The sequence below is a fragment of the Phocoena phocoena genome, chromosome 10, assembly GCF_963924675.1.
Source record: "Phocoena phocoena chromosome 10, mPhoPho1.1, whole genome shotgun sequence".
NCBI classification, from domain to species: domain Eukaryota; kingdom Metazoa; phylum Chordata; class Mammalia; order Artiodactyla; family Phocoenidae; genus Phocoena; species Phocoena phocoena.
Window position 1 is genome coordinate 7,338,229 of NC_089228.1, and position 27,489 is coordinate 7,365,717.

The 27,489-nt window shown below is 46.6% G+C and overlaps 1 protein-coding gene across 1 annotated transcript; it reads left to right on the forward strand.

Moving 5' to 3' along the window:
* Positions 1 to 27,004, forward strand: LHFPL4 (LHFPL tetraspan subfamily member 4). The gene is made up of 3 exons (XM_065885536.1): positions 1 to 406; positions 23,309 to 23,545; positions 26,904 to 27,004. The coding sequence occupies exons 1-3, from the start codon at positions 1 to 3 to the stop codon at positions 27,002 to 27,004; spliced, it is 744 nt and encodes a 247-aa protein (XP_065741608.1).
* The last annotated feature ends 485 nt before the right edge of the window (positions 27,005 to 27,489 follow it).

Genomic DNA, 27,489 nt, shown 5'->3' on the forward strand with positions numbered 1-27,489 from the left:
ATGCTGCCCTCGCAGGAGGCCTCCAAGCTCTACCACGAGCACTACATGCGGAACTCGCGGGCCATCGGTGTGCTATGGGCCATCTTCACCATCTGCTTCGCCATCATCAACGTGGTGGTCTTCATCCAGCCCTACTGGGTGGGCGACAGCGTGAGCACCCCCAAGCCTGGTTACTTCGGCCTCTTCCACTACTGTGTGGGCAGCGGGCTGGCGGGCCGCGAGCTCACCTGCCGCGGCTCGTTCACCGACTTCAGCACTATCCCGTCCGGCGCCTTCAAGGCGGCCGCCTTCTTCGTGCTGCTCTCCATGGTGCTGATCCTCGGCTGCATCACCTGCTTTGCTCTTTTCTTCTTCTGCAACACGGCCACGGTCTACAAGATCTGCGCCTGGATGCAGCTCTTGGCAGGTAGGGGAGGGGCGGGGGTGGGACTTCTAGAACAGACGCTGAGGAAGGGGCTTCTTCTTCCAGGACCCCTTCTTGGAGGAGTCAGAGACAGATTCTGCTCCTCTGTCTAAAGACACACCTCCTTCGCTGACTCTAAGCAGCCAGTGGGGAGGGGATTCTATGAGAGAGACACCTTGGGTCAGAGGGCATAGCCTTAGAACTGGGTCTATAGGTCTGTGTGCTTGGATGTGGGCAGATTGCGTTTCTTGATGGATGAGCATTATGTCTGAGTTTCTGAGGGTCTCTGAGAAAGCGACCCTTGGCTCTTAAGGGAAATAACTGTCTGAATGAGGAGTTACTCTAGGTGTGAGCAATTTCTGTTGCATTGAAAAAAGCATGAGGGACTTCCCTGGTGGTCCAGTGGTTAAGATTCTGTGCTCCCAATGCAGGGGGCACGGGTTTGATCCCTGGTAGGGGAACTAAGATCCCTCATGCCACACGGCGTGACCTAAAAAATTAAAAACAAAACAATGAGATGGGGAATCAAGAGATCTGACAGTGACCTTTAACTTGCTAACGTTATCAATTTGGATGTTTCACTTTACTTCTCTGAGGCTCAGTTTCCTCATCTGTAAAACAGTGGAGAAGAGTCCAAGAACTCATGAAAGAGTAATTTATAAACTATAAAGTTGGGAGAGGATGGAGGGTGGTGTTAAAGAGAAGGCTGTCTGTAGTGTCTGTCCAATGTTTGAAGTGTAGGCGGTTGACAACACCTGGCAACATGGGCCTCTGGAGAGCAGGTCTCCAGCCTCCCACCCCCACCAAGGCAGGAAGGGTTCTGGTGCCATGCCTAGTGGGAATGAGTCTCTGGGACCCTCTGAAATGTTTGGTTAAGACAGACACCTTGCCCTAAAAACCAGAGAAGGGCCTTTTGGGAGTAAGAACTGCTGAGACAGTTTTCCAGGATCCATTAGAGTCCCCCATCACTGCCTACCTTTCAATCGAAGACAGATTTTGAAGATTCAGCAGCTTGGGCATTTGCCTAATTGCAGGCAGGGAAGAGCGTTGGGCTGAGGACAGTTGGGCCAGGGGATGGCAGGGATGGAGGAGGAGGCTGATGAAGGCTGGTGAAGGAAAACGTTTAGAGCCTTCCAGGGTTGAGAAAGAGAAGGGAAATGTGATCATGCACCAGAGATGGTTTTTCAAAATAAGCACCTCAGAATATTCAACAAGTGTTAGCCCCTTCAAAAGAGACCTCCTGAAGAAGCTGTTCTGTCACTTGCTGATAGTTCCACTCCTCAAAACATTGTAGGAAATTGTCTTTGGATTGTGGTGTGTATACTCTTGAACATCATCTTTGAGGGGAAACCTCTATTTTTTTTTTAATTAAATAATTTATTTATTTTTGGCTGCATTGGGTCTTCGTTGCTGCGCACGGGCTTTCTCTAGTTGCGGTGAGTGGGGGCTGCTCTTCGTTGCAGTGCACGGGCTTCTCATTGTGGTGGCTTCTCTCGTCGTGGAGCACGGGCTCTAGGTGCGTGGGCTTCAGTAGTTGCGGCACGTGGGCTCAGTAGTTGTGGTGCACAGGCTTAGTTGCTCCGTGGCATGTGGGATCTTCCCGGACCGGGGATCGAACCCGTGTCCTCCTCATTGGCAGGCGGATTCTTAACCACTGCGCCACCGGGGAAGTCCCAAACCTCCATTTTTTAAAGGAGGACTATGATTTTTGGAAATGGCCAAGTGTAGAAAACACAATGGATGGGAGTTCCCTGGTGGCACAGTGATTAAGACTTCGCGCTCCTGATGCAAGGGAGCCGGGTTCAATCCCTGGTCAGGGAACTAGATCCCACGTGCGTGCTGCAACTAAGAGTTCGCATGCCACAACTAAGGAGCGCACCAGCCACAACTAAGGAGCCCGCCTGCTGCAACTAAGACTCAGCACAACCAAATAAATAAATTAATTTAAAAAATTAAAAAAGAAGAAAACACAATGGGTGGTCAAGATGAGAACTGTCACTTGAGATGAAAGCCAAGGTGTGAAGGCAAAATCACGAGGCTGGTTTGCTTCCCCAAGAGGACTGTTACAAATGCTGGGAGGAATTTCTGGCCCGTTGGAAGAATTGTTCAAACTCCCAAAAGGACTACCTTGCAGAAGGCAGCATTTATTCAGTGTGGACATTCTAGTGGGCTTGCTCCAATTGACTTAGATGGAGGTCTTTTAAGATTTTGGAGAAAGTGAGAAAGGAGAATTGTAGGATGTGGGACGTATCTCCATATTTATCAGTACCCAGAAGGTGATTTCCATTCTACTCTTAAAAGGCGAGCTGGAAAGAATATATGCTCAGCTGGAACTCCCATATCCTGAACCTTGATTTGTAGTCTGCAGATGGGTTACTGACCTCTTGGCCTTCCAGTTCGCTATAATCCATCCAATTCTCTGTAATCCATGTGGGTTTAATCTTGGGGATTTGATGAACTATTCAACAACCCCCATGTAAATATAGAATTTCAGGGATCTTAGGAATCAGCTCCTTCAAACCCTGCCTTCCTCCACCCCCATTATAGAGAGAGGAAACTGAGCCTAGAGACATAAAGGTCTTACCCAAAGTCACACAGCCAGTAATAGAGTAAACTAGTCATGACTCCTGGTCCAGTGCTCTTTCCCTTGTGTTTCGCCCCACCCCTAAGGGCAGTTATCAGAGTTGAGCAGTTCATTGTATTTTACTTAGAGATTTCTGAGCTCTGGCTAAGTGACTGACTTACTTTGCTTAATAAAGGGCAGAGGTCAGGGGCTTCCCTGGTGGCGCAGTGGTTAAGGATCTGCCTGCCAATTCAGGGGACACGGGTTTGAGCCCTGGTCTGGGAAGATCCCACATGCCGTGGAGCAACTAAACCCGTGCGCCACAACTACTGAGCCCACGTGCCACAACTACTGAAGCCTGCGCGCCTGGAGCCCGTGCTTCGCAACCAGAGAAGCCACTTCAATAAGAAGCCTGCGCACCACAATGAAGAGTAGCCCCTACTCACCGCAACTAGAGAAAGCCCAAGCGCAGCAACAAAGACCCAACGCAACCAAAAATAAATAAATAAATTCAAAAAAAAAAAAAAAAAGGGGCAGAGGCCAGAGCACTAGACTACAAGTCATGGGATTGTGCTGGTGGGGGAGGGTTGTCTTAGTTAATTCTGCCTGTGACTCACCATGTAGTGTTAAGCCACCACTTTTTAGCTTAAATCTCAGTTTTCTCATCTGTACAGTGGGGGACTAATCAGATTAGTGGATTTAAAGTATCTCTTTCAGGCCTGTGGGGCTCCTAGAATAACTCTTTCACCAAGATCATTCCACTCAGAAAGTGAGAAATTAGTCATCCTCAGAGAAACTGCAGAGAAGCAGAGGGCCTTATTTGTATCAGATAAGAATTAGAAGGACTTCCCTGGCGGTCCAGTGGTTAAGACTCTGTGTGTCCACTGCAGGGGCTACAGGTTTGATCCCTGGTTGGGAAACTAAGATCCCGCATGCCATGCAGTGCAGACAGAAAAAAAAAAAAAAGAGAGAGAATGCCTGTTGTATGGTTCTTGTTCAAGTGAACATTTACTCAAGCTGTTTATTGGCCATGCCATGCAGCATGTGGGCAATCCCTGCTCTCAGGAAGCTTACCATCTAGGTGAATCTAGGTCAGCAGTCTTTCAGTGAAAAGTGACAGAAGCCCAACTCAAGCTGCCTTAAGTAAATTAAAATAAGATAAAGGGCTTCCCTGGTGGTGCAGTGGTTGAGAGTCTGCCTGCCGATGCAGGGGACACGGGTTCATGCCCTGGTCTGGGAAGATCCCACATGCTGCAGAGCGGCTGGCCCCATGAGCCATGGCCGCAGAGCCTGCGTGTCCGGAGCCTGTGCTCCGCAACGGGAGAGGCCACAGCAGTGAGAGGCCCGCGTACCGGGGAAAAAAAAAAAAAAAAGTAAAATAAAATAAGGTAAAGAGGGTAGTGTTTTTGGCTCACATACATTAAAAGTCAAGAGCACTGGCTTCAGGCACGGATGGATCCAGATGCTCAAATAACGTCATTAAAAATCAGTCTCTCAGTAGTGTCGACATATATACACTACCAAATGTAAAATAGATAGCTAGTGGGAAGCAGCTGCAGCGCACAGGGAGATCAGCTCGGTGCTGTGTGACCACTTAGAGGGGTGGGATAGGGAGGGTGGGAGGGAGAGGCAAGAGGGAGGGGATATGGGGATATATGTATACATATAGCCGATTCACTTTGTTATATAGCAGAAACTAACATAACATTGTAAAGCAATTATACTCCAAAAAAAAAATCAATCTCTTGGGACTTCCCTGGTGGTCCAGTGGCTAAGACTCCGCACACCCTATCTATGCAGGGGGCCTGGGTTTGATCCCCGGTCGGGAACTAGATCCCACATGCTGCAACTAAGAGTTTGCATGTAGCAACGAATATCCTGAGTGCCAGTGCGGCCAAATAAATAAATAAATATTAAAAAAAATCAGTCAGTCTCCATTTCCTGGTTCCTCTGTGTTGGCTCACTTTTAAATTCACTTCTCTCTTGACGGTTATAAGTAAGGCTACCAGCAGCTCTGAATTTACATTGCTTCAGCTTAGTGATGCCTGTGGAATAAAAAAGAGCTTTTATTCAATGGTTCCAGCAAAAGTTCCAGGGCTGATTCTGATTGTCTAGCTTTGGTCAAGTGTCTGCCTCTTAATTAATCAGTGTTACTGTCTCAGGTCTCGGCCACATACCCATTCCTGGGACACATGAACTGATAGGGGAGAAAGATAAATTCCCACAGAGGGGAATCAGGTGTGACCACTGGAAGAGGGCTACTGTGGGTTAGACAAGTGCAGACAGAGGCCTCATCCTGGACAGTCTGAGCACTAATACGTGCTCAGCTTTAGGTGCTGTGGAAGACCAGGGCAATTGAGGAGGATACCGCCTTAGTTGGGAGGTGAAGCTTGAGTGAGGCTGGGTGTGGACAGGTGTGAGTTGCGAGAGAGCATTCTGAATGGAGAGGAAGATCATGGACGGAGAGACACAGAGGAGAGAAAGCCACATCCGGCTTGAGTGTGGCATCCACGTAGGGGAGCAGCAGTGAAAGAGGCCAGGAAGGAATGATGGGGCTACAGTGTGCAAGGCTCTGAGTACTGGGTCAAAAAATTTGGATTTAATCAGCAGGCGGTTCGAAGCTATGACCACTGTTTATTAACTGTTTATTAACTGTTTATTAACACTGTTTATTAACTGTTTATTAACAACAGTGGTCGTAGCTTCGAACCGCCTGCTGAGTAAATCCAAATTTTTTGATAATAATCAGGAAAAAAATAGTTAACATTTTCTGAGCCTTTACTATATGCTTGAGCATATGCTAAGCATTTACATGCATACTGTCATTGAATCCTCACAAAAATCCTATGGGGTAGGTACCACTATGAATATTTCATAGATGAGAACACTGAGCCTCTGAAAGGAAAGAGTCATTTGTCCAAGGTCATACAGGGGGTAAGTGGTGGAGCCAGAATTGTAACAGTCTGTCTAACTAGAAAGCCCAAGGATTTATAAAGGAACATTCAGGATGGGAATAGAGACAGGATGAATTTGCCAGAAGAGTCGAATGCTAAGTAGAGAGGCTGGGAGACTCAGGTGGCTCTTTGTGGAGTTAGGGGTCAGCTTTTCTTTTTTTTAAAAATTAATTAATCAATTAATTTTTGGCTGTGTTTGGTCTTTGTTGTTGTGTGTGGGCTTCTGCTACTTGTGGCAAGCAGGGGCTACTCTTCGTTGCGGTGCCCGGGCTTCTCATTGCGGTGGCTTCTCTTGTTGAGGAGCATGGGCTCTAGGCGTGTATGCGTCAGTAGTTGTGGCATGCGGGCTCAGTAGTTGTGGTGCACGGGCTTAGTTGCTCCGCGGCATGTGGGATCCTCCCGGACCAGGGCTCAGACCCGTGTCCCCTGCATTGGCAGGAGGATTCTTAACCACTGCGCCACCAGGGAAGTCCCAGGGGTCAGTTTTTCAAGGCTTCTCAGGATATCTCTGCTACTCTTTACCTGGTCTTTCCCATTTTCGGGTGCTAGACACTTTCACATTCGTTATGTCATTTACTGTTCATCTGTTAAAATGACTTGTCCAAAGGTCACACATCTAGTGAAAGAAGGAGCTGAAGCTTCACATGAGTCTAAATGGATCTAGAACCTGTTTTTAGCCCTGAACTGAAACACAGGACGTGAATACACAGATTACAAGTTACAACTGGCAGGTGTATGTACTCAGTGTTTACCTGTGGGCTGAGTGAGGTTAGCCAAGGGGAGGTTGCTGGCTGGAGTAGAGACTCAGACTGGAAGCCTGGTCAAGGGTCCGAGGGGGCAGTGTGGGGAAGTGGTGGAGGACTTAGAATTCCCACTTTGCCACTTCCCAGCTGTGTCCCTTGGATAAGTGGGTTTCCTCTCTGAGCCTCAGTTCCCTTATCTGTAAAATGGAGGTGATTATTGTACCTACTTCAGAGGTGATGGAAAGAAAGAAATGAAACCATGGGGCTGAAATGCTGAGTGTGGTTCCTGGTATACAGTGTGAACAATCAGTAAATGGTCACTGTTATTCTTGTGACATAGTCTGAGTGAAGAGCAGCTTGTGAGGGGTCCCTGCTACTCAGGTGAAAGACTTTGGATTTGCTGAGATGATCAAAGGCCTTAAGAAGTCATAGACTGTCAGCTGGGAAGGGTCTTACCAATCAGCTGGCTCAACTCCCTTGTTGTACAGATCACAAAACTGAGTCCCAGAGAGAAGAGACAAGGCCATGCTCACAAAGTGAGACTCCTCTATCCACAGAAGGGAGGCGATTCTGACCACATTTATTCAGTGTCGAGAGCCTACTATGTGTCAGGCACTGCCCAGTGCTAGAATCATGGTGGCAAACAGCACGTGTGAGATATAGTGGGCGCTGGGGAGACTGATGGTGGAGGTGGCAGCAGGGGCTGGTTGGTGCGCCAGAGGTGAGCATCTTCCAGCCTCCCGGATGTGTGTCCTAAATCATCAGGGGTCTCTGAGGCAGGAGCAGCAGTGTCACTACAGCCTAGAATATGCATCCACATCCCTCCCCACTTCCTTGGCTTATGTTTCAGATTTGGTTTGGGATTTTATTCACCCAGTGAGTCTCTGTTGAATGCAACGAGACTGCTGAGCACATTGGGGGAATTTCTTTCCTCCCACTCTTTTTTTTTTTTCCTCCCACTCTTCCCTCCCTCATTTCCTTGCTCCCCCAATTCCCCCCTTCCTTCCTTCTTTCCTGCCTTCCACCTTCCTTCCCTCCCTCCCTCCTTGCATTTTTTTGCTTTGCTCCTTCTCTCCCTTTTCCCTTCCTTTCTTTCTCACATCAGTCCTTTACTGACAGCCTCCTCTGTGTGTCAGGCTATGCTAGGCTCAGGGAATCCTGAGTAAGAGTCCTCGCTCCCCGGAAGCTCATAGTCTAATGGGAGAGGCAGGAAAGAAATTGGATCATCACACTATGGGATGACATATGAAATGATTGAATCATGCAAGGGTATCTTGGGGGCACACACTTCTGACACATTAAGGACAGCCAGAGAAGTCTTCCAAAAAGTAACAGCATTTGAGCTGAGTCTTAAAGGATGAGAAGGGGAGCCAGGCAGAAGAGACAGTATGACTGAAGGTGTGGAGGAGGGAAATAGCCTGGTGTGTTTTGGGCACCACAGACAATTAGCACAAGGGGAGGTGAGAGCTGAGACTGGGAAGGTGGAGAGGGGCTGGATTGCGGTTGCCTTCTAAGCCACGGTCAGGAGTTTAGACTTTGTCTATAAGCAGCAGATACTTGTTGACTTTTTTTTTTTTAATCTTTAAAAATGTTTCCAGACTTTCACTTACTTTTCGGAAAAGTTAATACATGCACGGGAAACAAAATTCAAAAGATAAAATGGTGTTTAATCAGATGTAAGCCTCCTCCCTGCTCTCATTTCTCAGTGATCCTCCCAGAAGTCTCCTCCCAGGGGCAACCACTTTTACCATTTCTTGAGTATCCTTTCCAAGAAATCCCATAAATATACAAGCAAATTCAAACGATATTTAAAAAAAATAAATATGGTATATTAGTTATCTATTACGCATAGCAGATTACCCCAAAACTTAGTGGCTGAAAGCAACAAGCATTTATTATCTCTGTTTCTGTGAGTCACAGGAATTTGGGAGTGCTTAGATGGGTAGTTCTGGCTTGAGGTGTCTCATGAAGTTGCACCCAAGACCTTAGCTGGGGTCGGCTGGAGGAGACCTCAGAATGAGTGCTCTGAGAGAGAGAAATAAGAAGGTATGATGCCCACCCCCCCTTCTTTGGTAATAGCTTTATTGAGATTTAAATCACGTGCCACACAATTCACACATATAAAGTGTACAATTCAGTAGTTTTTAGTATATTTACAGAGTTGTGTAACCATTACCACAATCAATTTTAAGATATTTACATAACCTCAAGACGCCTTATATCTATCCTTTAGCTGTCTCCCCTTAAGCCTACCATGCCCATCTTCTCTGTCCTCTAAGCAGCCACTAACCTACTTTCTGTCTATTAAGCCTGTTCTGGACATTTTGTATAAATGGAATCATATAATAAGTGGTCTTTGTGATTGGCATCTTTCACTTAGCATAATGTTTTCAAGGTTCATTCATGTTGCAGCATGGGTCAATACTTCATTCCTTTTTACAGCTGAATAATATTCCATTGTATGGATATACTGCATTTTGTTTATCCGGTCATCAGCTGATGGCCACTTGGATTGTCTCCACCTTTTGGCTATTATGAGTAATGTTGCTATGAACACTTGTGTACAGGTTTTTGTGTGGACACACGTTTTCATTTCCCTTGGATATATTCCCGAGAGTCTAATTGCTGGCTCAGGTGGCAACTCTGACGTTTTGAAGAACTGCCAGATTGTACTCCAAAGGGGCAGTACCATTTTACTTTCCCACCAGCAGTGTGTGAAGGTGCTTAGTCATATCCTCATCAACACTTATGTTATTATCTGACTTTTGGATTACAGCCATCCTCCTGGGTGTGAACTGGTAACTCGTGGTTTTGATTTCCATTTCCCTAATGATTAGTGGTGTTAGGCATCTTTTCGTGCACTTGTTGGCCATTTATATACCTTCTTTGGAGAAACACCTATTCAGATCCTTTGCCCATTTTTTTCTTCCGGTTTTATTGAGATACAGTTGACATACAGCACTGTATAAGTTTCAGGTGTACAGCATAATTTGGCTTAGTGAACATCCATCATCTTATATAGATATAAAATTAAAGAAATAGAAAATTTTTGTGTGTGATGAGAACTCTGAGGATTTACTCTCTTAACAGCTTTCATAGATAACATACGGAGGTGGTAATTATATTTTTGATGCTGTACATGACATCCCTAGCACTTGTTTACCTTATAACTGGAAGTTTGTACCTTTTGACTGCCTTCATCCAGTTGTCTCTCCCCCCACCCCCACCTCTGGTAACCACAAGTCTGTTCTCTTTTTCTATGTTTTTTTTTTTTTGAAGTATAATTGACCTACAACACTGTTAGTTCCTATCATACAACACAGTGATTTGATAGTTCTGTATATTTCAAAATGATCACCATGATGAGTCTAGTTACTGTATGTTACCATATAAACATATATTTATTGACTGTACTTCCCACACTGTACACTTCATAGCCATGACTCATTTATTTTGCAACTGGAAGTTTGTACCTTTTAATCTGTCTCGCCTATTTCTTTCCTCCCCTCATTCCCTTCCCCTTTGCCCATTTAAAAATTGGATTATTTTTCTTTTTACTATTGAGTTGTAAGAGTTCTTTATACACTTGTTATAAGTCCCTTATCAGATATATGATTTGCAAATATTTTCTTCCGTTCTATGGCTGTCTTTTCACTTTCTTGATGGTGTTCTTTGAAGCACAAAAGTTTTAAATTTACACAAAGTCCAGTTTATCTTTTTGTTGTTGTTGCTTGTGCTTTTGATGTCATTTCTAAGAATCCATTGCCAAACCCAAGGTTACAAAAATTTACCTCTGTTTTCTTCTAAGCGTTTTATAGTTTTAGTTTTTACACTTAGGGCTCTCATCCATTTGAGTTAATTTTTGTATATGGTGTAAAGTAAGAGTTCAACTTCATTCTTTTGAATGTGGCTCTCCAGTTGTCCCTGCACCGTTTATTGAAAACAGTGTTCTTTCTCAACTGAATGGTCTTGGCACCCTTGCCAAAAATCAATTGACCATGGGTTAATTTCTGGACTCTCACTTCTGTTCCATTGATCTGTATGTCTATCCTTATGCCAGTAACAGTCTGTCTTGATTACTGTTGCTTTGTAGTGAGTTTTCAAATCAGGAAGTGTGAGTCCTCCAACTTTGTTCTTTTTCATGATTATTTTGGCCATCCCACTGCCTTTTTTTTTTTTTTTAATTGAAGTATGGTTGATTTACAATATTGTGTTAGTTTCACATGTACAACAAAATGATTGAGTTATATACATACATTTCTCAGATTATTTTCCATTATAGGTTATTACAAGATATTGAATATAGTTTCCTGTGTTATACAGTAAATCCTTGTTGCTTATCTATTTTATGTATTGTAGTAGTTTCTATCTGTTAATCCCATACTCCTAATTTATCCCTCTCCCCCCCTCCCTTTCCCCTTTGGTAACCATAAATTTGTTTTCTAGTTGTGAGTCTGTTTCTGGTTTGTATATAGGTTCATTTGTATTATTTTTAGATTCCACATGTAAGTGATATCATATAATATTTGTCTTTCTCTGTTTGACTTCCTTCACTTTGTATTATATTCTCTAGGTCCATCCATGTTGCTGCAAATGGCAATATTTCATTCTTTTTTATGGCTGAGTAATATTCCATTGTATATATATACCACATCTTTTTCATCTTTTCTGGATATATGCCCAGGAGTGGAATTGCTGGATCATATGGTGGCTCTATTTTTTTTCTTTTTTTTTTTTTTTCGGTACACGGGCCTCTCAGTGTTGCGGCCTCTCCCATTGCGGAGCACAGGCTCCGGACGCGCAAGCTCAGCGGCCATGGCTCACAGACCCAGCCGCTCAGCGGCATGTGGGATCTTCCCGGACCGGGGCACGAACCCGTGTCCCCTGCATTGGCAGGCAGACTCTCAACCACTGTGCCACCAGGGAAGCCCTCTATTTTTTCTGTTTTAAGGAATCTCTGTACTGTTCTCCATAGTGGCTGCAACAATTTACATTCCCACCAACAGTGTAGGCGGGTTCCCTTTTCTCCACACCCTCTCCAGCATTTGTTATTTGTGGACTTTTTAATGATGGCCGTTCTGACCAGTGTGAGGTGGTACCTCATTGTAGTTTTGATTTGCATTTCTCTAATAATTAGTGATGTTGAGCGTCTTTTCACGTGCCTGTTGGCCATCTGTATGTCTTTTTTCAGAGAAATGTCTATTTAGGTGTTCCACCCATTTTAAAATTGGATTATTTGGTTCCTTTGCTATTGAGTTGTATGAGCTGTTTATATATTTTGGATATTAACCCCTTGTCAGTTACATGATTTGCAAATATTTTCTCCCTTTCTGTAGGTTGTCTTTTCATTCTGTTGATGGTTTCTTTTGCCTTGGGAGACTGATCTAAGAAAATATTGCTATGATTTATGTCAGAGAACCTTTTGCCTATGTTCTCTTCTAAGATTTTATGGTGTCGTGTCTTATATATAGGTCTTTAAGCCATTTTGAGTTTATTTTTGTGTATGCTGTGAGGGAGTGTTCTACTGTCACTAACTTACATGCAGTGGTCCAGTTTTCCCAGCACCCCTTGCTGAAGAGACTGTCTTTTCTCCATTGTACATTCTTGCCTCCTTTGTCGTAGCAAATGCCTTTTATGTTCTAATCTCAGATATCACAGACCACTTCTGCCACACTCTATTGTTAGAAGTGAGTTACTAAATCCAGCCCACATTCAAGGGGAGGAGAATTCAGCTCCTCCTCTCGAAAGGAAGTATATTTAGAAAGTTGTGGACATATTTATAAACCACCACAAATGGTAGCACACTAAACACTTGGTTTGTCTTGCTTTTTAAATTCAACAACACATCTTGGAGATTGTTCCAGATCAGTGTACAGAGAGCTGCTTTTTTCTTAAGAGCTGCATAATATACTTCTGTGTGGATGTGTCATCTTTTATGTCATCAATATTTAAGTTATTTACAATATCTTGCTATCCCAGTGTTTCAGTGGATGATGTATATAATTTGATACATATGTAAGTATAAGGATAACATAAAGGCCTAGAGTGGAATTGCTGGATTAAATGGTCTTTATGTTTACAATTTTGACAGATCCAGTCAGGTCCCCTCCGTGGAAGTTATGCAGAGTTACATTTCCAGCAACAATGTACGAGGGTACCTGTTTCCCCGCATTCTTGCCAACTGTGTTGTCAAATATTTTATTTTTGCCAAACTGATGGGAAAAAGTACTCTCTTATGATAGTAATTTGTCTTTCTTTTATGAATGAGGTCGAGCATCTTTTATATATACAGGCCGACCTTATTTTATCGCAATTCACTTTAGTACACCTCACAGACATTGCCTTTTTTTGTTTGTTTTAAACAAATTGAAGGTTTGAGGCAACCCTGTGTTGAGCAAGTCTGTCGGTGCCATTTTTCCAAATAGCATTTGGTACACTTTGTGTCTCTGCGTCACATTTTGGTAATTCTCACAATATTTCATACTTTTTCATTGTTATATTTGTTATGGGTGATCTGTGATTAGTGATCTTTGTAATTGTTTTGGCTTTTTTTAGCTATAAAGTATTTTAAGTTTGTACATTTTTTTACACATAATGCTGTTGCACACTTAATAGGCTATAGTATAGTGTAAACATAACTTTTATATGCACTGGGAAGCCAAAAAAAATTTGTGTGACTCCTTTATTGTGATATCTGCTTTATTGTGGAGGTCTGGAACTGCACCCGCAGTATCTCCGAGGTGTACCTGTATGTTTTCTGTAAACTGTCAGTTCAGAAATATTTTTCTACCAGGCTAATGGTATTTTTCCTCTGATTTGTAAGAACTCTTTATAAATTAAAAAAGTTAGCTCTTTGTGATACGTTACAAATATTGTCTCCCAGTTTATCTTTTGACTTTGTCTATGGATGTTTTCCTCATGGTGAAATTTGTTTTTTCTCGACATAAGCAAATCATCAGTTCCCTCCTATATGGCTCCTGAGTGTAGTATAATACCTAGAACGGCCTTGGAGTGTTTTGAGCGGGGGGGAGTCATAGATCTGGTTGTTGGTAGAGAGGATGGGCTGGAGGTGTCGAGAGGATGAGGGCTGAACTGTTCTTATTCTGACAGCCTCTTATTTTTGTCTTATTCTTTTCATTCCATTTCACGTTATTCATCATTATCAACCTTTTATCCCAGAGCTGTTTAATGGCATAAGGAGAGCCCTGGATCAGGAGTCTGGGCTGGCACATAGTAGGTGCTTAATAAGTGTCTATTGAATGAATGAATGATGAGCTCTTTTCCTTTTTTTTTTTTTTTTGGCCGTGCAGTGCGGCCTATGGGATCTTAGTTCCCTGACTAGGGATCGAACCTGTGCTCCCTGCATTGGGAGCGTGGAGTCTTAACCACTGGACCGCCAGGGAAGTCCCTGAATGATAAGCTCTGATTTAAGTCCTAGCTCCACCACCCGCTCCTTCGGAGGCAGCATGCTCAGCAGTCAGCCAACCTGAATTTGAATCCTGAGTATGGCATTACCAACTAAGTGTCCTTTGGAAGGTTATACAATTTCTGACTCTAAGTTTCCTCCCCTATAAAATGGGGACCATAATAGTAACTAGCTCATGGGGCTGTTAAAGGATTGATTGAGAATGTGTGTACACACCCTGGCACAAAGGAAACCCAATTTGCCAAATAGCAGTTGTTATTAGCTGTCGTGTGACTTTCATCATAACCCTTTGGTTCCAACATTCCATGGTCTGTGCTACAACCAGGGAGGAAAGGTTGAAAACTGGGGAGAACTGGGAAATACACCTGGAAAAGCAGGGGAGCTCTGAAAGTTGGGCCTTGAAGTTTGGGGTCTTATTCTTAGGTTATGGGCAATTACTTGTAGGCATGGGAATGACCAGGGCCAGGTGTGGGTTTAGAAAGATAACTTGGGGACTTCCCTGGTGGCGCAGTGGTTAAGAATCTGCCTGCCAATGCAGGGGACACGGGTTCGAGCCCTGGTCCGGGACGATCCCACATGCCACGGAGCAGCTAAGCCTGTGCGCCACAACTACTGAGCCTGTGCTCTAGAGCCCGCGAGCCGCAACTGCTGAGCCCACACACCGCAACTACTGAAGCCCGCATGCCTAGAGCCCGTGCTCTGCAACAAGAGAAGCCACCACAATGAGAAGCCCGCGCACCGCATCGAAGAGTAGCCCCCGCTCACGGCAACTAGAGAAAGCCTGCGAGCAGCAACGAATACCCAGTGCAGCCAAAAATAAATAAATTTAAAAAAAAAGAAAAGAAAGGTGACTTGGGCAGTTGCTGCAGGGAAGGGACTGATGGAGGCCTGATGGGAGACCAGGAGCCTGGGGGGAAAGCAGTGGCAGTGGTCCAGGTGAGAGGGGCTGAGGCCGGGGGACGGGAGGAGGAGAAAACTGGAGACCTATTTAGGAGCCCAGTAGGTGTGTGTGGGGGGGCGGGGTGAGGACAGGCAGGCCTTGCAGGTGACGCGGGGTCCTCTCGTTGAATGATTTGGTCTTGGAATGACATTCCCAAAGGACACAGCAGGGAGATCCGCTCAGTCTGGGAAATGCTGAATTTGCGGTCCCTATGAGACCCACAGGAGGAGGGTTCTGACCAGCTGTTGGGTATCCGGCCTCGAACCGAGGAAAGAGGTCTCAGCTGGAGATGTTAGATGTCAGTCTGAGTGTGGGTGAAATTGCCTGGGGAGAGTGTGTAGAGGGAAAAGAGGAGACAGCCTCGAAACACCAAGATGCAGGTCGAGGAGGAGCCAGAAAAGGCGGCTTGGAGAGAGGCGCCAGAGCAGCTGCTCAGATTAGCAACAGAGAAACTGAGAAGGACAGCCTTGAGAAAGGACGGCTGCCTGGAGGAGTCAGAGGGACGCGGAAGGGACGGAGCCACCTGGATGGGCCTGGGCCAGACTGGAGGAGTGAGGCAGGATGCGGGGAGAGCGGCGGGAGCTTTCTGACCGAGCCCTTGAGATGAGTGTGGCAGAGCCGAGCCAGGGTAGCGGGGGATGCAGCGGATTCAAAGGTTGTCAAGAGGCTGTGTGTGGGCTCCATGCAGGCTGGGCCCAGGGCTGGTGGAGTAAATACTGTTCCCAAATAATTACCACACAAAGTGATGGGCGTCCCATCTCTCCATAACAGCATCTGTGACAACAGATACAATTACTTGTGTTCTTTTTTTTTTTTTTGCGGTACGCGGGCCTCTCACTGCTGTGGCCTCTCCCGTTGCGGAGCACAGGCTCCGGACGCGCAGGCTCAGCGGCCATGGCTCACGGGCCCAGCCGCTCCGCGGCACGTGGGATCTTCCCGGACCGGGGCACGAACCCGTGTCCCCTGCATCGGCAGGCGGACTCTCAACCACCGCGCCACCGGGGAAGCCCCTACTTGTGTTCTTAACAGTCCCCCTACTAAACAGTAGTCTCCTCAAGATCAGGAACCACGAGCCGGGGACTGAATGGCTTGGAGGAAGTGTCCCAGGGAGAGGGAACAGTCAGTGCCAAGCCCTCCAGGGGGGCTGAACTAGAAATGTTGACAGGGTTAGGGTTAGAAGGGAGGCCCAGGGTGGCTGGAGTGTACGGATCGAGAGGCCGAATGGCGTGGGGGAAAGTGGGGTGAGCCTGTGGGTCACACAGGCCAGGACCAGGCGTCAGGGTTTATCCTGAGCGTAGTGGGAAGCTTTTGAAGGGTATTGAGCAGGGGAGTGTCACCATCTGCTTTTGACGGCTCACTCTGGATGCTGAGTGGAGAACAGATGATGGGGCAAGGATGGGAGCAGAGAAACTAGTTAGGAGGCCACTGCGGTCTTCCAGGAGGGAGATGATGGCAGCTTGGACAGATAGTGGCAGTGGAGATGGAGAAAAGAGGTCAGTCCGAGATATTTTTTGGAGGTCAAGACAGTCGGCCTTGCAAGTGGACTGGACTGGGGGTGAGGGAAATGGAGGAGTCAGGGTGTCCCCATAATCTGGGTGCTGGATGGGGTGTAGGGAGCCCAGGAACGAAAGTCCCGTCCCCTCCGAGCTCCCCAGCTGATGGAGGCACTAAAATTGGGCCTGGATCTTCAAATCCAGCGGGTGGGGTTGACTGTTAGGAGAGGTCTGGTCTCCCTTGTACGATAAGCCCCTGCCCTTGGGGGCAGGACAGAGCTGGTGTGAGGGACATGAGGACAACCTCCTTCTTAGGGTGTGTGTGTGGGGGGTGTCTCCCTACAGCCCCCTAGTGCACCAGGCCTGGGGAGGCGCTCCCTTGGAAAGCTGTGGTCGTGGTGCCGACACAGGTCCTTCTCCGGGCTTCTCTCAGCCCCCAAGTCAGCCTGGTTCTTTCTAGAAAAACCTTCCTAAATGTGAGGAAGGGACTCATAGAAGATACAGGATACGAGCAGCCATCCGTGCATTCTGTGCTATACTGCTTCTCTGTATATCTCACCTTTTCTAGGACTTTTTACAGCTTTGTAAAATTATCATTGTTCTTTGTACAAAGATTGGAGAATATAGATGACCAAGATTACACACATAATCTCACTTTCCCAGAAACAGTCAACTTAACTGTTGGTCTGAAGTCGTAACAGTATAGAGTACTGGTTATGAGCAGGCTCTGGAGCCAGACTGTCTGGGTTCAGATCCTGGTTCTGTAACTTACCAGCTGTGTGACCTTGGATAACTTGGATGACCTCTCTGTGCCTCTGTGTCCTCAACTGTAAAAAGAAGATAATAATAGTACCTACTCCACAGAGTGTTGTGGGGATTAAATGAAGTAATGTGTGTAGATACTTAGCATAGTTCCTGATGTGGTAAATTTTATATAACTATTTGCTATAACTATGTAAGTATTTCTTCCCAAAATGAAATTATATTGTACATTATTTTTCACATCCTTTTGAAACCTAACATATCATAAGTATTTTCTGTATCATTAAATCTTCCTCAGTATAGTTTAATAGGGGAGTAGTATTCCATGGTATGAAAGAATATTCCTGTGTTGTTGGATAATTAGTTGCTTCTTTCTTTCCTTCCTTCTTTTATTATTTCTCCCTCTCTTCCTCCCTTCTTTTCCTGCTCTCTTCCTTCTTCTCTTTCTTGCAAATAAAGATGTGATAGACATCCTCATAGCTAAATCTTAGAGCAGATCCTTGAGCATTTTCTTAGAATAAATTCCTAGAAATTGGCAAGCTCAGTCAAAAGGGGTCTAGAGATTTTCAGTTTTACGTTTTTTTTGTGATTATTTCTGTGAGCTCCATTTGGCTTGCGCATTGCAATTCTTTGTTGCTTTAATTATATCATTCCAAGTGAGTGAAAAAATCTCTGGCAATAGTCACTTATTAGTGACCAACTCCCACCTACCTTAAGGTTTCAGTAGGTCACTTATTCACGTGGTCCTGAATTCAAAAGGTGTAGCAGGTTAGCAGTACAAGGTCTCCGTCCTGTCCTATCCTTGGCTCCTCAATCCCCTCCTTAGAAGTAACCAGTGTTATCAGTGTGAATGTTATATAAATGAAGTCACATTTTTCCCCAATGTTATGACTCTAAGAGGCATCCAAGTTGTTGCATGTAGCTGCCATAACAAAATACCATAGACTGGGTGGCTTACATTTATTTTCCCATAGTTCAGGAAACTAGAATTCCAAGACCTAGAATTCCAGACCAGCATGGTCTGGTTCTGGTGAGAGTCCTCTTCTTGGCTTGCAGACGGCCACCTTCTTGCTGCGTCGTCAGGTGGCAGGTGCAGCGAGAGAGCAAGCTCTCTGGTATCTCTTCTTATAAGAGCACTAATCCCATCATGGGGCCTCACTCTCATGACCTCATCTAACCCTAATTACCTCCCCAAGACCCCTTCCACAAATACTCTCACATTGGAGGTTACGGCTTCAAAATATGACTTTTATGGGGACACAGTTCAGTCCATATCAAGCCTCTTTGGAGTCTGCTCAGGGACAGAAAGCCCTGGGGGACATCCAATCTGACCCCCTAGTAATGGGTAGCAGCCGGGGTGCATCAGGCATGGAGGGGACAGCTGAGCATAAACAAAGCCCTCCCTTTAGGAGTGATCGGCTCAGTGTATGTCCCTTGAGGATAGTGTCATGGTGTCATAATGAAACTCTATTAAAATAGTTAAGCATAAAATGCATAATTAAAAAGCTTTACATAAAGACACATTTACACCACAGGCTTTAAAGGAAACAAACACCCACGTATATTGTATATTTTCTCTTAACTTCATCACTTTTTTAGTCTCATCCTGGGTTCATTCCCCAAACTCAAGTATTGTTTTTCCTTTTAACTTTCCTTTAGTTGCTTAATTATATTTTAAAAGTGTAAGAGGATTTCATGGCCAGACATAGGTGGCAAAGGACTGGACATAATATTATCATTTTTATCATAAAAGTAATATATGCAAATGTTAAACACTTTCCAACAGTACAGGAGGGCAGAGAATAAAAAGTGTCTCCCTCCTTTCCTCCTCCACCCCAGGCAGTGTTTCAGAGGTTCCCATCATTAAGTTGCTTCTGTATTCTTCCAGAAATGTTTATAGACATGCAAGCTTACGTATGTATATTATTTGAAAAACCAATATTTTAAATTATGTTTCTTTTAATTTTATGAGTAATACATGAATACATTCACTCCGTGAAAAGCTGAAGCATTACAAACAGGCTAAAGTCCCCACCCACTCCCTGCCCAGAGGCCACCACTATTATGAACGTAATTTCTATTTTTCCTGATCTTTTTGTGTGCATTTACATACACATCCATGAGGAAAATACGTCGTGTCATTTTCTGTGTTCCCTTTCCTCCCTCCCTTCCTTCCTCTTTCTTTTTTCTTTTTTTTTTTTTTTTTTTTTGGTAAAATACACATAACATAAAATTTACCATTTTACCCACTCTTAGATGTCCAGTTCTGTGCCATTAAGAACACTTACACTGTTGTGCAACCACCCTCACCATCTGTCCCCACAACTCTTTCCACGTGCAGAACTCTGTCCCCATTAAACACTAACTCCCCACGCCCCGCCCCCAGTCCCTGACAACCAGCATTCTGCTTTCCGCCTCTAGGAATGACTGCTCTTGGTTCCTCATATAAGTGGAATCATACAATATTTGACCTTTTGTGACTGGCTCATATAATTTAGCATAATGTCCTCAAGATTCCTCCACGTGGTAGCCTGTGTCAGAATTTCCTTCCTTTTTAAGGTGCTTTGAGGTGTCTCAGATCATTTGGCAGGGAAAAGTATCCAGCTAGAACCTAAGAACAATGTTTTGTTTTTTACTATACTTATGTTGATAGTTGCCTTCTATCTATGGTAAATGATCCTGGTTTCCTTTTCTTTGATAGTGATGTAAAGCTTCCTTTTACAGTAAATGCCTCTCAGTTACAAAGTGAGTCTATGGAATTCCCTGGCGGTCCAGTAGTTGGAACTCCGAGCTTTTACTGCTGAGGGCCTGGGTTCAGTCCCTGGTTGGTTGGGGAACTAAGATCCCACAAGCCGCGTGGCACGGCCAAAGAAGAAGTGAGTCTATTCAGAGAGAAACATTAAGTAAAGACCTGTCTGGGTTTGAACACAGAGCCCGCCACTTCCTAGCTGTGTGACGTGGATACGGTACTACTTAGTTTCTCTGAGCCTCAGGTTTGCTATAGGATTAAATGAGATCATGCATGGTAGGAGCTTCACACCCTGGCACATAGTTAAGCACTCAATACTATTTGTTATCGTTATTATATTATTAATAACAGTAATATTGTTAATCTTAAATTTGTCCACCACCACCTGGCTGCTTGGGAAGTCAGCAGACTCTAGGGTGACTGGATATTGGTGCCCCATCCGAAGGCCCCTTCCCCTAGACCAGCGGTTCTCAACCAGGGACATCTTTGCCCCCAACGGGACATTTGACAGTGGCTTGAGACTTTTTTTTTTTTTAATCACTATGACTGTGGGTGGTGGGTAGAGGCCAGGGGTGATGCTGTACATCCCACAATGCACCCCACTTACCCCACCCTGCACCCTGCACCTGTGTCTATGCCTTATAGCAGGTGGCTCTTCAGCTAGCTCATTATTTCCAAGAGACTTGAACTTGGACTTCAGAGACCTCAGCCATGGTTTCCTCATCCAGCACACAGGGATGCTGAAGGCTGCCTTGTCTCTAGTTATTCCACCTCCTGATCGTTGAGCCTCTTGATCACCTACCTGGTCTATGCTGTCCCTAGAGGTCTCTTCCTCTCCTGCCCCAGGTCTCAGGAAACCTGTCTGATTGGCTTTTCTCCACTTGCTTTACTCCTGGGTGTTTGTAGTTCCTAGAGCAGCCTCTGGGGCCCCATAGCCACCACCTAAAACACTGCAGAGTAAAGGAGGCAGAGAGAGTGAGTGAGAGATGGAGAGAGAGGTCCCCCCCACCCCGCTCCCCGCCCCAACGCCTTCTCTGAGCGCCCTGTCATCCTGGGTCTCCTTCCAGTTGCTCCCTGACATGTATAAATATTCTATTTGTGTGTTGATTTGATTTGATTCATCTCTATACACCTCCGCTCCTGAGGACAAGAAACCGTGACTGGCAGTGTCCCCAGCACCCTGCATAGTGCCTGACACATAGAAGACACTCAGAATTTATTTGTGGAATATATGAAGGGAGAGGCAGAGAGAGGAAAGGGCGAGGGGTAGATAAAGGGAAGGAAGACAAGCAAGAAAAGGCAGAGAGAAGAGGAGGGGTGTTGAATGAATGTCAGATGCTGAGATCTAAGGAGAAAAGGGAAGAGTGAGGGTCAAGACTGAGGATTAAGCACTGTATAGACTAGCTGGAGAGAGAGGGGGAGGGGTGTGGAGAGAGAGGCAAAAAAAGATGAAAAGGGTGGAGAAGAGAAAGGAATGGAGACACGACTAGAGAGACACGTAAGTGATGAGGCAGCGAGACAGAGAGAACGTGCAGGCGCAGAGCCCCGGGAGAAAACCTCTTTGAACGCTGAGCTTGCAGAGGGAGGAGGACCACCTGCAGGCTACTGCCGCGGTTTCCATGGTGACGGGGAAGCTCTGGGCTGGAGAGGAAACACTGTACCGGGAGAGGAGGAGGGACTGGGTGGGTTTTGCCCCTCCCAGGCTCTTTCCTCACCCTTGCCTCAAGCTGGAGATTCAGGGCCGAGGACGTGGAGGTGGGAGTGCAGCCTCCCCCGCCCCTCCTCAAAGGACCCTGCAGATGTGAAGGACTTAGGCGCCCCGTCTCCCACTCCCCCCCATCCCTGGCATTTGACCCTCCTCCCCTCTCCCGGGTCCTGGAGGGTCCTGGAGGGTCCTGAAGAGTGTTAGGGAAATTTGGGAAGGTGGCTGGGTCAAGCCCTCTCCGTAGGCTCCTCCTCTCTTCCCACCTCATAATTGCTAGAGCGCCCCTCGGCTCCGTCCTGGGCCTTCTCTTCAGTTTCCATAACGTCCAGTCCTAGGGATTTACATGCCCACAGCTCCCACATTTATATCCCCAGCCCTGATTTCTCCCTGAGTTTCCGTCTCCATTTGGGTATCTAAAGGGCATCTTCAAACTTGTTGAATTCTTTAACTCACCAAGCTCATTCTTGCCTCAGGGCCTTTTTGCATTTGCCATTCCCTTTGCCACGAGCTCTTTTCCCCAGCCATTTATTAGAGGTGTCTTTCACTTGAGCTAAGAATTGTCTTGGAGAAGGCGAGCGCTTTGGAGAGGGGAGGAAGGCCTGCTCCAACGTGTGTGTGTGTGTGTGTGTGTGTGTGTGTGTGTGTTTGAGTGTGTAAGATCACAGTGCCGTCAGGGGCGCCCTGTGTCAGTATAAGGAGCACACCCTAGGGGAGTGTGGAAGGACTGTCCTGTTAGAAGGTCGGGGTGAGGCCAGAGGAGGCAGAACTCGAGGCAGGGAAGAGTCTGTGCCGTGGGGAGCACTTCCTCGTACGGTAGATGAGGGAAAGAGATGGCAAAGCCAGCTGTCCCCCTCCCCATCCTGGCAACGAACGAGATGTGCCTCCTAGACAGTGGGCAGAACTGACCGCCACTCCCACTTTGTCATCACTGTCATCTAAAACCCAGGTTAAGCACCTGTGGGCCTGGCGGGGGGGTCAAGGGCCCCTCTGCCCCAACCTGAGCCTTGTGGTGACCTCAGGTCTCAGACACAGTAACAGTAACTGGCGGACTGTCAGGCACTAAAAAAGGCAACATAAAGCCAGTGGACATAGTCGTAAACTCTCTGCCAGGAGGGGAAGGTCACAGCTGGAGGTGGCCTACTGAGCCCGGAAAAGGGCTCTCAATAAAAATTTGTTGAGTAAATGACAAAAATAAAAAATAAAGAATGGTGAGGATGGGAGAGGGTAAGCATGGCCAAGATGCTAAAGGGAGCTGAAGGAGGTGACCCTGGTTTGCTATTTTCTCCTATTTCCAGGAAGCCTTCCCGGAGGAGGAGTTGATTTGATGGGGGCAGGCGATGGCATTGTGCTTTGGAAAGTTTCTGCTCCCCAAGGCATGAGGCCCTCCCAGGGTTTAGAGTTTCTGGATCCACAGAGGGTGGTTCATAGGCTCTTGGGTTGATGGGCGGTGCGGGGGAGCGGGGCCCAGCCTCAGGGGGCCTCCTGGTGGTCCTCAGGCTCTGGGAAGTAATCTTCCCCTTCTCTCTTCCTTCCTGACCCTGGCGGTGGGCTCGGCCTGGCGCCCCCTCAGCTCTGTGCCTCGTGCTGGGCTGCATGATCTTCCCCGACGGCTGGGACGCCGAGACGATCCGGGACATGTGTGGGGCCAAGACCGGGAAGTACTCCCTGGGGGACTGTTCGGTGCGCTGGGCGTACATCCTGGCCATCATCGGCATCCTCAACGCCCTCATCCTCTCCTTCCTTGCCTTCGTGCTGGGCAACCGGCAAACGGACCTGCTGCAGGAGGAGCTCAAGCAGGAGAACAAAGGTGAGCGGGCGCACGCTTCCAGGTGGGCGGCTGGCGGTCGCGGGGTGCGGAGGTGGGCGAGGCCGGCCCCGCCAGGCGGGGCACCTTCAAAGTCAAGTGAAGCACAAGGTGGAAACCTTAACAGAGAGGCCGACTTCCTGGGAGACAGTTGGAGGTTATCCCTCAAATTCGAACATTGGCACGCCTGACCCAGCAAACCCTCCCATGAGTATAAACCCAGGAGAAATGTATGAATGCTGTTGGCTGCAGTTGCAAAATAGCAAACACTAAAAACCACCTAAATGGCCATTGACAGGAGGATGGATAAATATATGGTGATACATCACATCACAGAATTGTTTCCAACTGTGGAAATGAATGAACGTGTTATATGTAATGGAATGAATGGATACATCCTGGAAACATAATATTGAGAGAGAGGGGAAAAAATAGAATTCCAGAAGATGACAGTGAGATAATTTTTTTGAGTTAAAAAACTAAGTAACACTATGCTAAATACAGTTTAAATATATATATATGTGGTAATATTGCATATTTTTTAAAAAAGCAAAGACATGATCAATACAAAAGGTATCATGGTGGTTCTCTGTAGCTGGGATGGAAGCAGGGAAGCAAGGACATGCGGTGGGGGACAGGTGGGTGTGTACAAACTATTGGCGAGTTAAGTACTTGCATGGTGAGCCCACAGATGTTTGGTGCAGTATGCTTTATACCTAGTATGGTACACATAAACTTTCGTATGTATCAGGTAACATTAATATACAATAAAGAAAAAATTGACACCTAAGCCCAGAGTCTCAGGGATAACCAGTTATCAGATGCTTATCTGTGTATCTACGTATGTCCCTTTCTGAAATATATGGTAGTGTTATGTGCTAATATAGGAGAGGCATCGTCCAAAACAAATCCCTCCTCAGATTGCTTTTTGTGCTCAACTCTAGAGCACGTCTTAAAGATCTTTATCATTTTGTGGAGAACCATCTTGTCCTTTTTATCCAATGCCTAGCGTTACATAAGACGAAGGAATTATAGTTTCTTAACTCTTCTCCTTGTAGGGGCTGTTAGGGAGGTTCCCAGGTTTTTACTGTTACTGGCAATGCTACGGTGACCATCTTTGTCCTTGCCTTCTGTTTTCTTGGTGCCTTTCCAGAAGTGGAATTGCACACTCACAGTTTCAGTGATAATTCCAGATTGCTCTCTAAAGGAAGGTCAGTCCTCTGACCCAGGGGCCCATGCTGCCCCTAGAGAAAGGGGACACACCCTGTCTGTCTGGGTGCCCGTTTTCTGCCATGGGAAATCGGATTTCGTTGTCTCACCCTTCCTTGAGCTCTTAGTGTGTGCTGGGTGTATGTTCATCACTTTCCTTTAATTACATTCATCTCTTGGAGCCTCTTACCTGTAAAATGGGGATAGTGAGGGTTATTTCATTTGGCAGGAGTTACTCTAGTATTGTGGTGTGAACACCCTTGGACCGTGAAGGCAGGTTGTCTGTGTTGGAAGCAGGTTGAGCTAAGAAATGAATTCACCTCTTTGAGCCTCAGTTTCCAGCACTACCTAAAATGAGGGTGGTTAAAAAAAAAAAAAAAAGTAAGACTCAGGTCCTTTTTATCCCCCGAGGATACTCAGAGACCTGATCTATGGAGTGGTCCATAGTCTCCATCCTCTTCCAAGTACAACTGGACTTGGATACAAACAGGCACACCAGATGACTGGAAGGACACCTGACCCAGTGCTAAGCACTGACACCCAGACTCTACCTGACTCACCCCACCTGAGCCCAGTCCAGGCCTGCACTGTCCCCCAGTCCCCACCATCTGTGCGTATTCCAGACCAACCCCTCTGAACTGTCACCGTAAGATGGGACAAGGGATGGGGAGAGGCGCTCCAGCTTCAGAACAACCCTTTCATTTCTTCCTCCTGAGAAGCCTCCTAATCCAAGTCAGATGTTTAACGTCTTTGAGGCATCTATTGCCGACCCTTGTCCCAGTCCATGTTCTCCATGAGGCCGCCTCCTCTGCCTCCCCATGGCAGGGAGAGCTCATCCTCCGGTCTAACATGTCTTGGAGGTGACAGTGGAGTAAGAGAAAGAAGAAAAGAGCAGAATTTGTCTCATGAATCAGCACTCACCCAACTGTGGTTTATGTAAAAAGTTTCAGAGCACCAAATAATATTGAGGGTTTCACAGCCCATTTCAGGTAATGTTATGTTTGGTAAATTTAATATGTTTTAAATGGAGGTTACCAACTGCTATATAAAGTGTTAATTAAATTAGAAAAAAATTGTTTGCTAATACTTTCACAAAATATAAGTCATTCTGCTCTACACCTCCAACTTCTGTAGTAGTGTATGTCAATTATATCTCAATAAAACTGAAAGAAAAATAAAGGAAAAAAAACAAAAAACGAGGGTGGTGAGAATGGTACCACCTAACAGGGCTGTCCTGCAAGGAAGAAAGACTGCCTATGACGGGGCAGTGGTGAATGCTCAGCGAAAGCTGTCACTCCTCACAGCTCCCCATCAGGCAGGCATCATGACCACCATTTTATAAATGAGAAAGCCGAGGTCTGGAGAGGTCCAGTGACTTGCCCAAGGTTACCTAAGTGGTGGAGCCAGGATGTGAGGTCCAAGTCCAAAGGCCAGGCTCTTCCCTGCTGCCAAGTCCCCTTTTCAGGGCCCTCCTGGGCTGCTAAGCTGTCCGTCTCTGAGGCTCCTGTCCCTGGAGACACTGGCACCTGGTGGTTTCTATGGTTTTGGTGTGAGGTCGGAGCCTGCCCTCTGGTGGCAGCTTCCAGAAGTGCAAGACTAAGACAGCCACGTGGCCTTTCCAAAGAAGTTTGGGGTTGTGACTAGTGTGAGGTTGGCCCACTCAGTGTCCTCTCCTTCCTCCCCAAAGCGCCCTAACAGCTCAGTGTTAAAAGTGACATAAGGGAGCCCCAGTTTGCCTTCCTTCAGCATCTGGGGATTTCCTTCCCTCACTGGCAGCTCAAGGTGAGTGAGCCTCACCATTCAGTTCTGAGCCAAAGACCTCTGGAAGAAAAGTAAGCTATACTTGGTGTCATTTCCACTATTTACTATGGGCCAAACACTGTGCAAAGCCCTCGGCTGGCATTATTTACATCTTTTTAACCCCTCAGAATCACTCTGTGAAGAAGTAGGCTATGTTCATTTTACAGATGAGGAAATTGGGGCTCAGAGAGGTGGAATGGCTGGCTCAAGGCCTTCCAAGCTAGTCAGGGCTGGCTGCATTTCAGAACCTGGGCAGCTCACCCCTCTGCCCAGCTTTGCCCTGAGGAGTGGCTGACGGAGCCCCAGTGCCGGGCGGCCTCTGACTTTCTCCAATTCTCTCTCTCTCTCTTAGATTTTGTGGGCTCTACAGTAAGCTCTGTGTTGCGGCCAGGGGGTGATGTCTCTGGATGGGGAGTCCTCCCCTGTCCCGTCGCTCACTCACAGGGACCCTGAAGGCCGGGATCACAGCCCAGGAGTTGACCTGCCCTCAGCTTGTCCTGTCTTCTGCCCTCTCATCCCTCCATTCACGCTCTGAGGGAAGACCCCGATCTTGGATTGACCTCACCTGCTACCTGCCTGCGAGCTCCGGGCTTTGAAGAGAGGCTGGGGCTGGGATGCAGCCTGAGGGAGGGGAGAGGCCCTGCAGAGCCTGGGAGGGTCTGGGTCTGCACCTCCCTCAATTGACCTAAGGGAGACAGCCCCCAGTCCCTGGCCTCCTCTTCCCCTCCAGTCTGGCCAGGGCCCTGCAGAGTCTTCAGGGGAAGGCGACGCCGTGGTTCCCCCACCGGGCTCCCTCATTCCGGAGGGCTGCTGCCTGGCTCTATCCTCGCCTCCTCTGGTCCCCGCCTCCTGCAGAAACTTATCCAAGACACTGCTCCAGGGCAGACGACTGGACTCTTTCCTATCTTGTTTTTTGGCTGATGGTGGTTCCATCATCT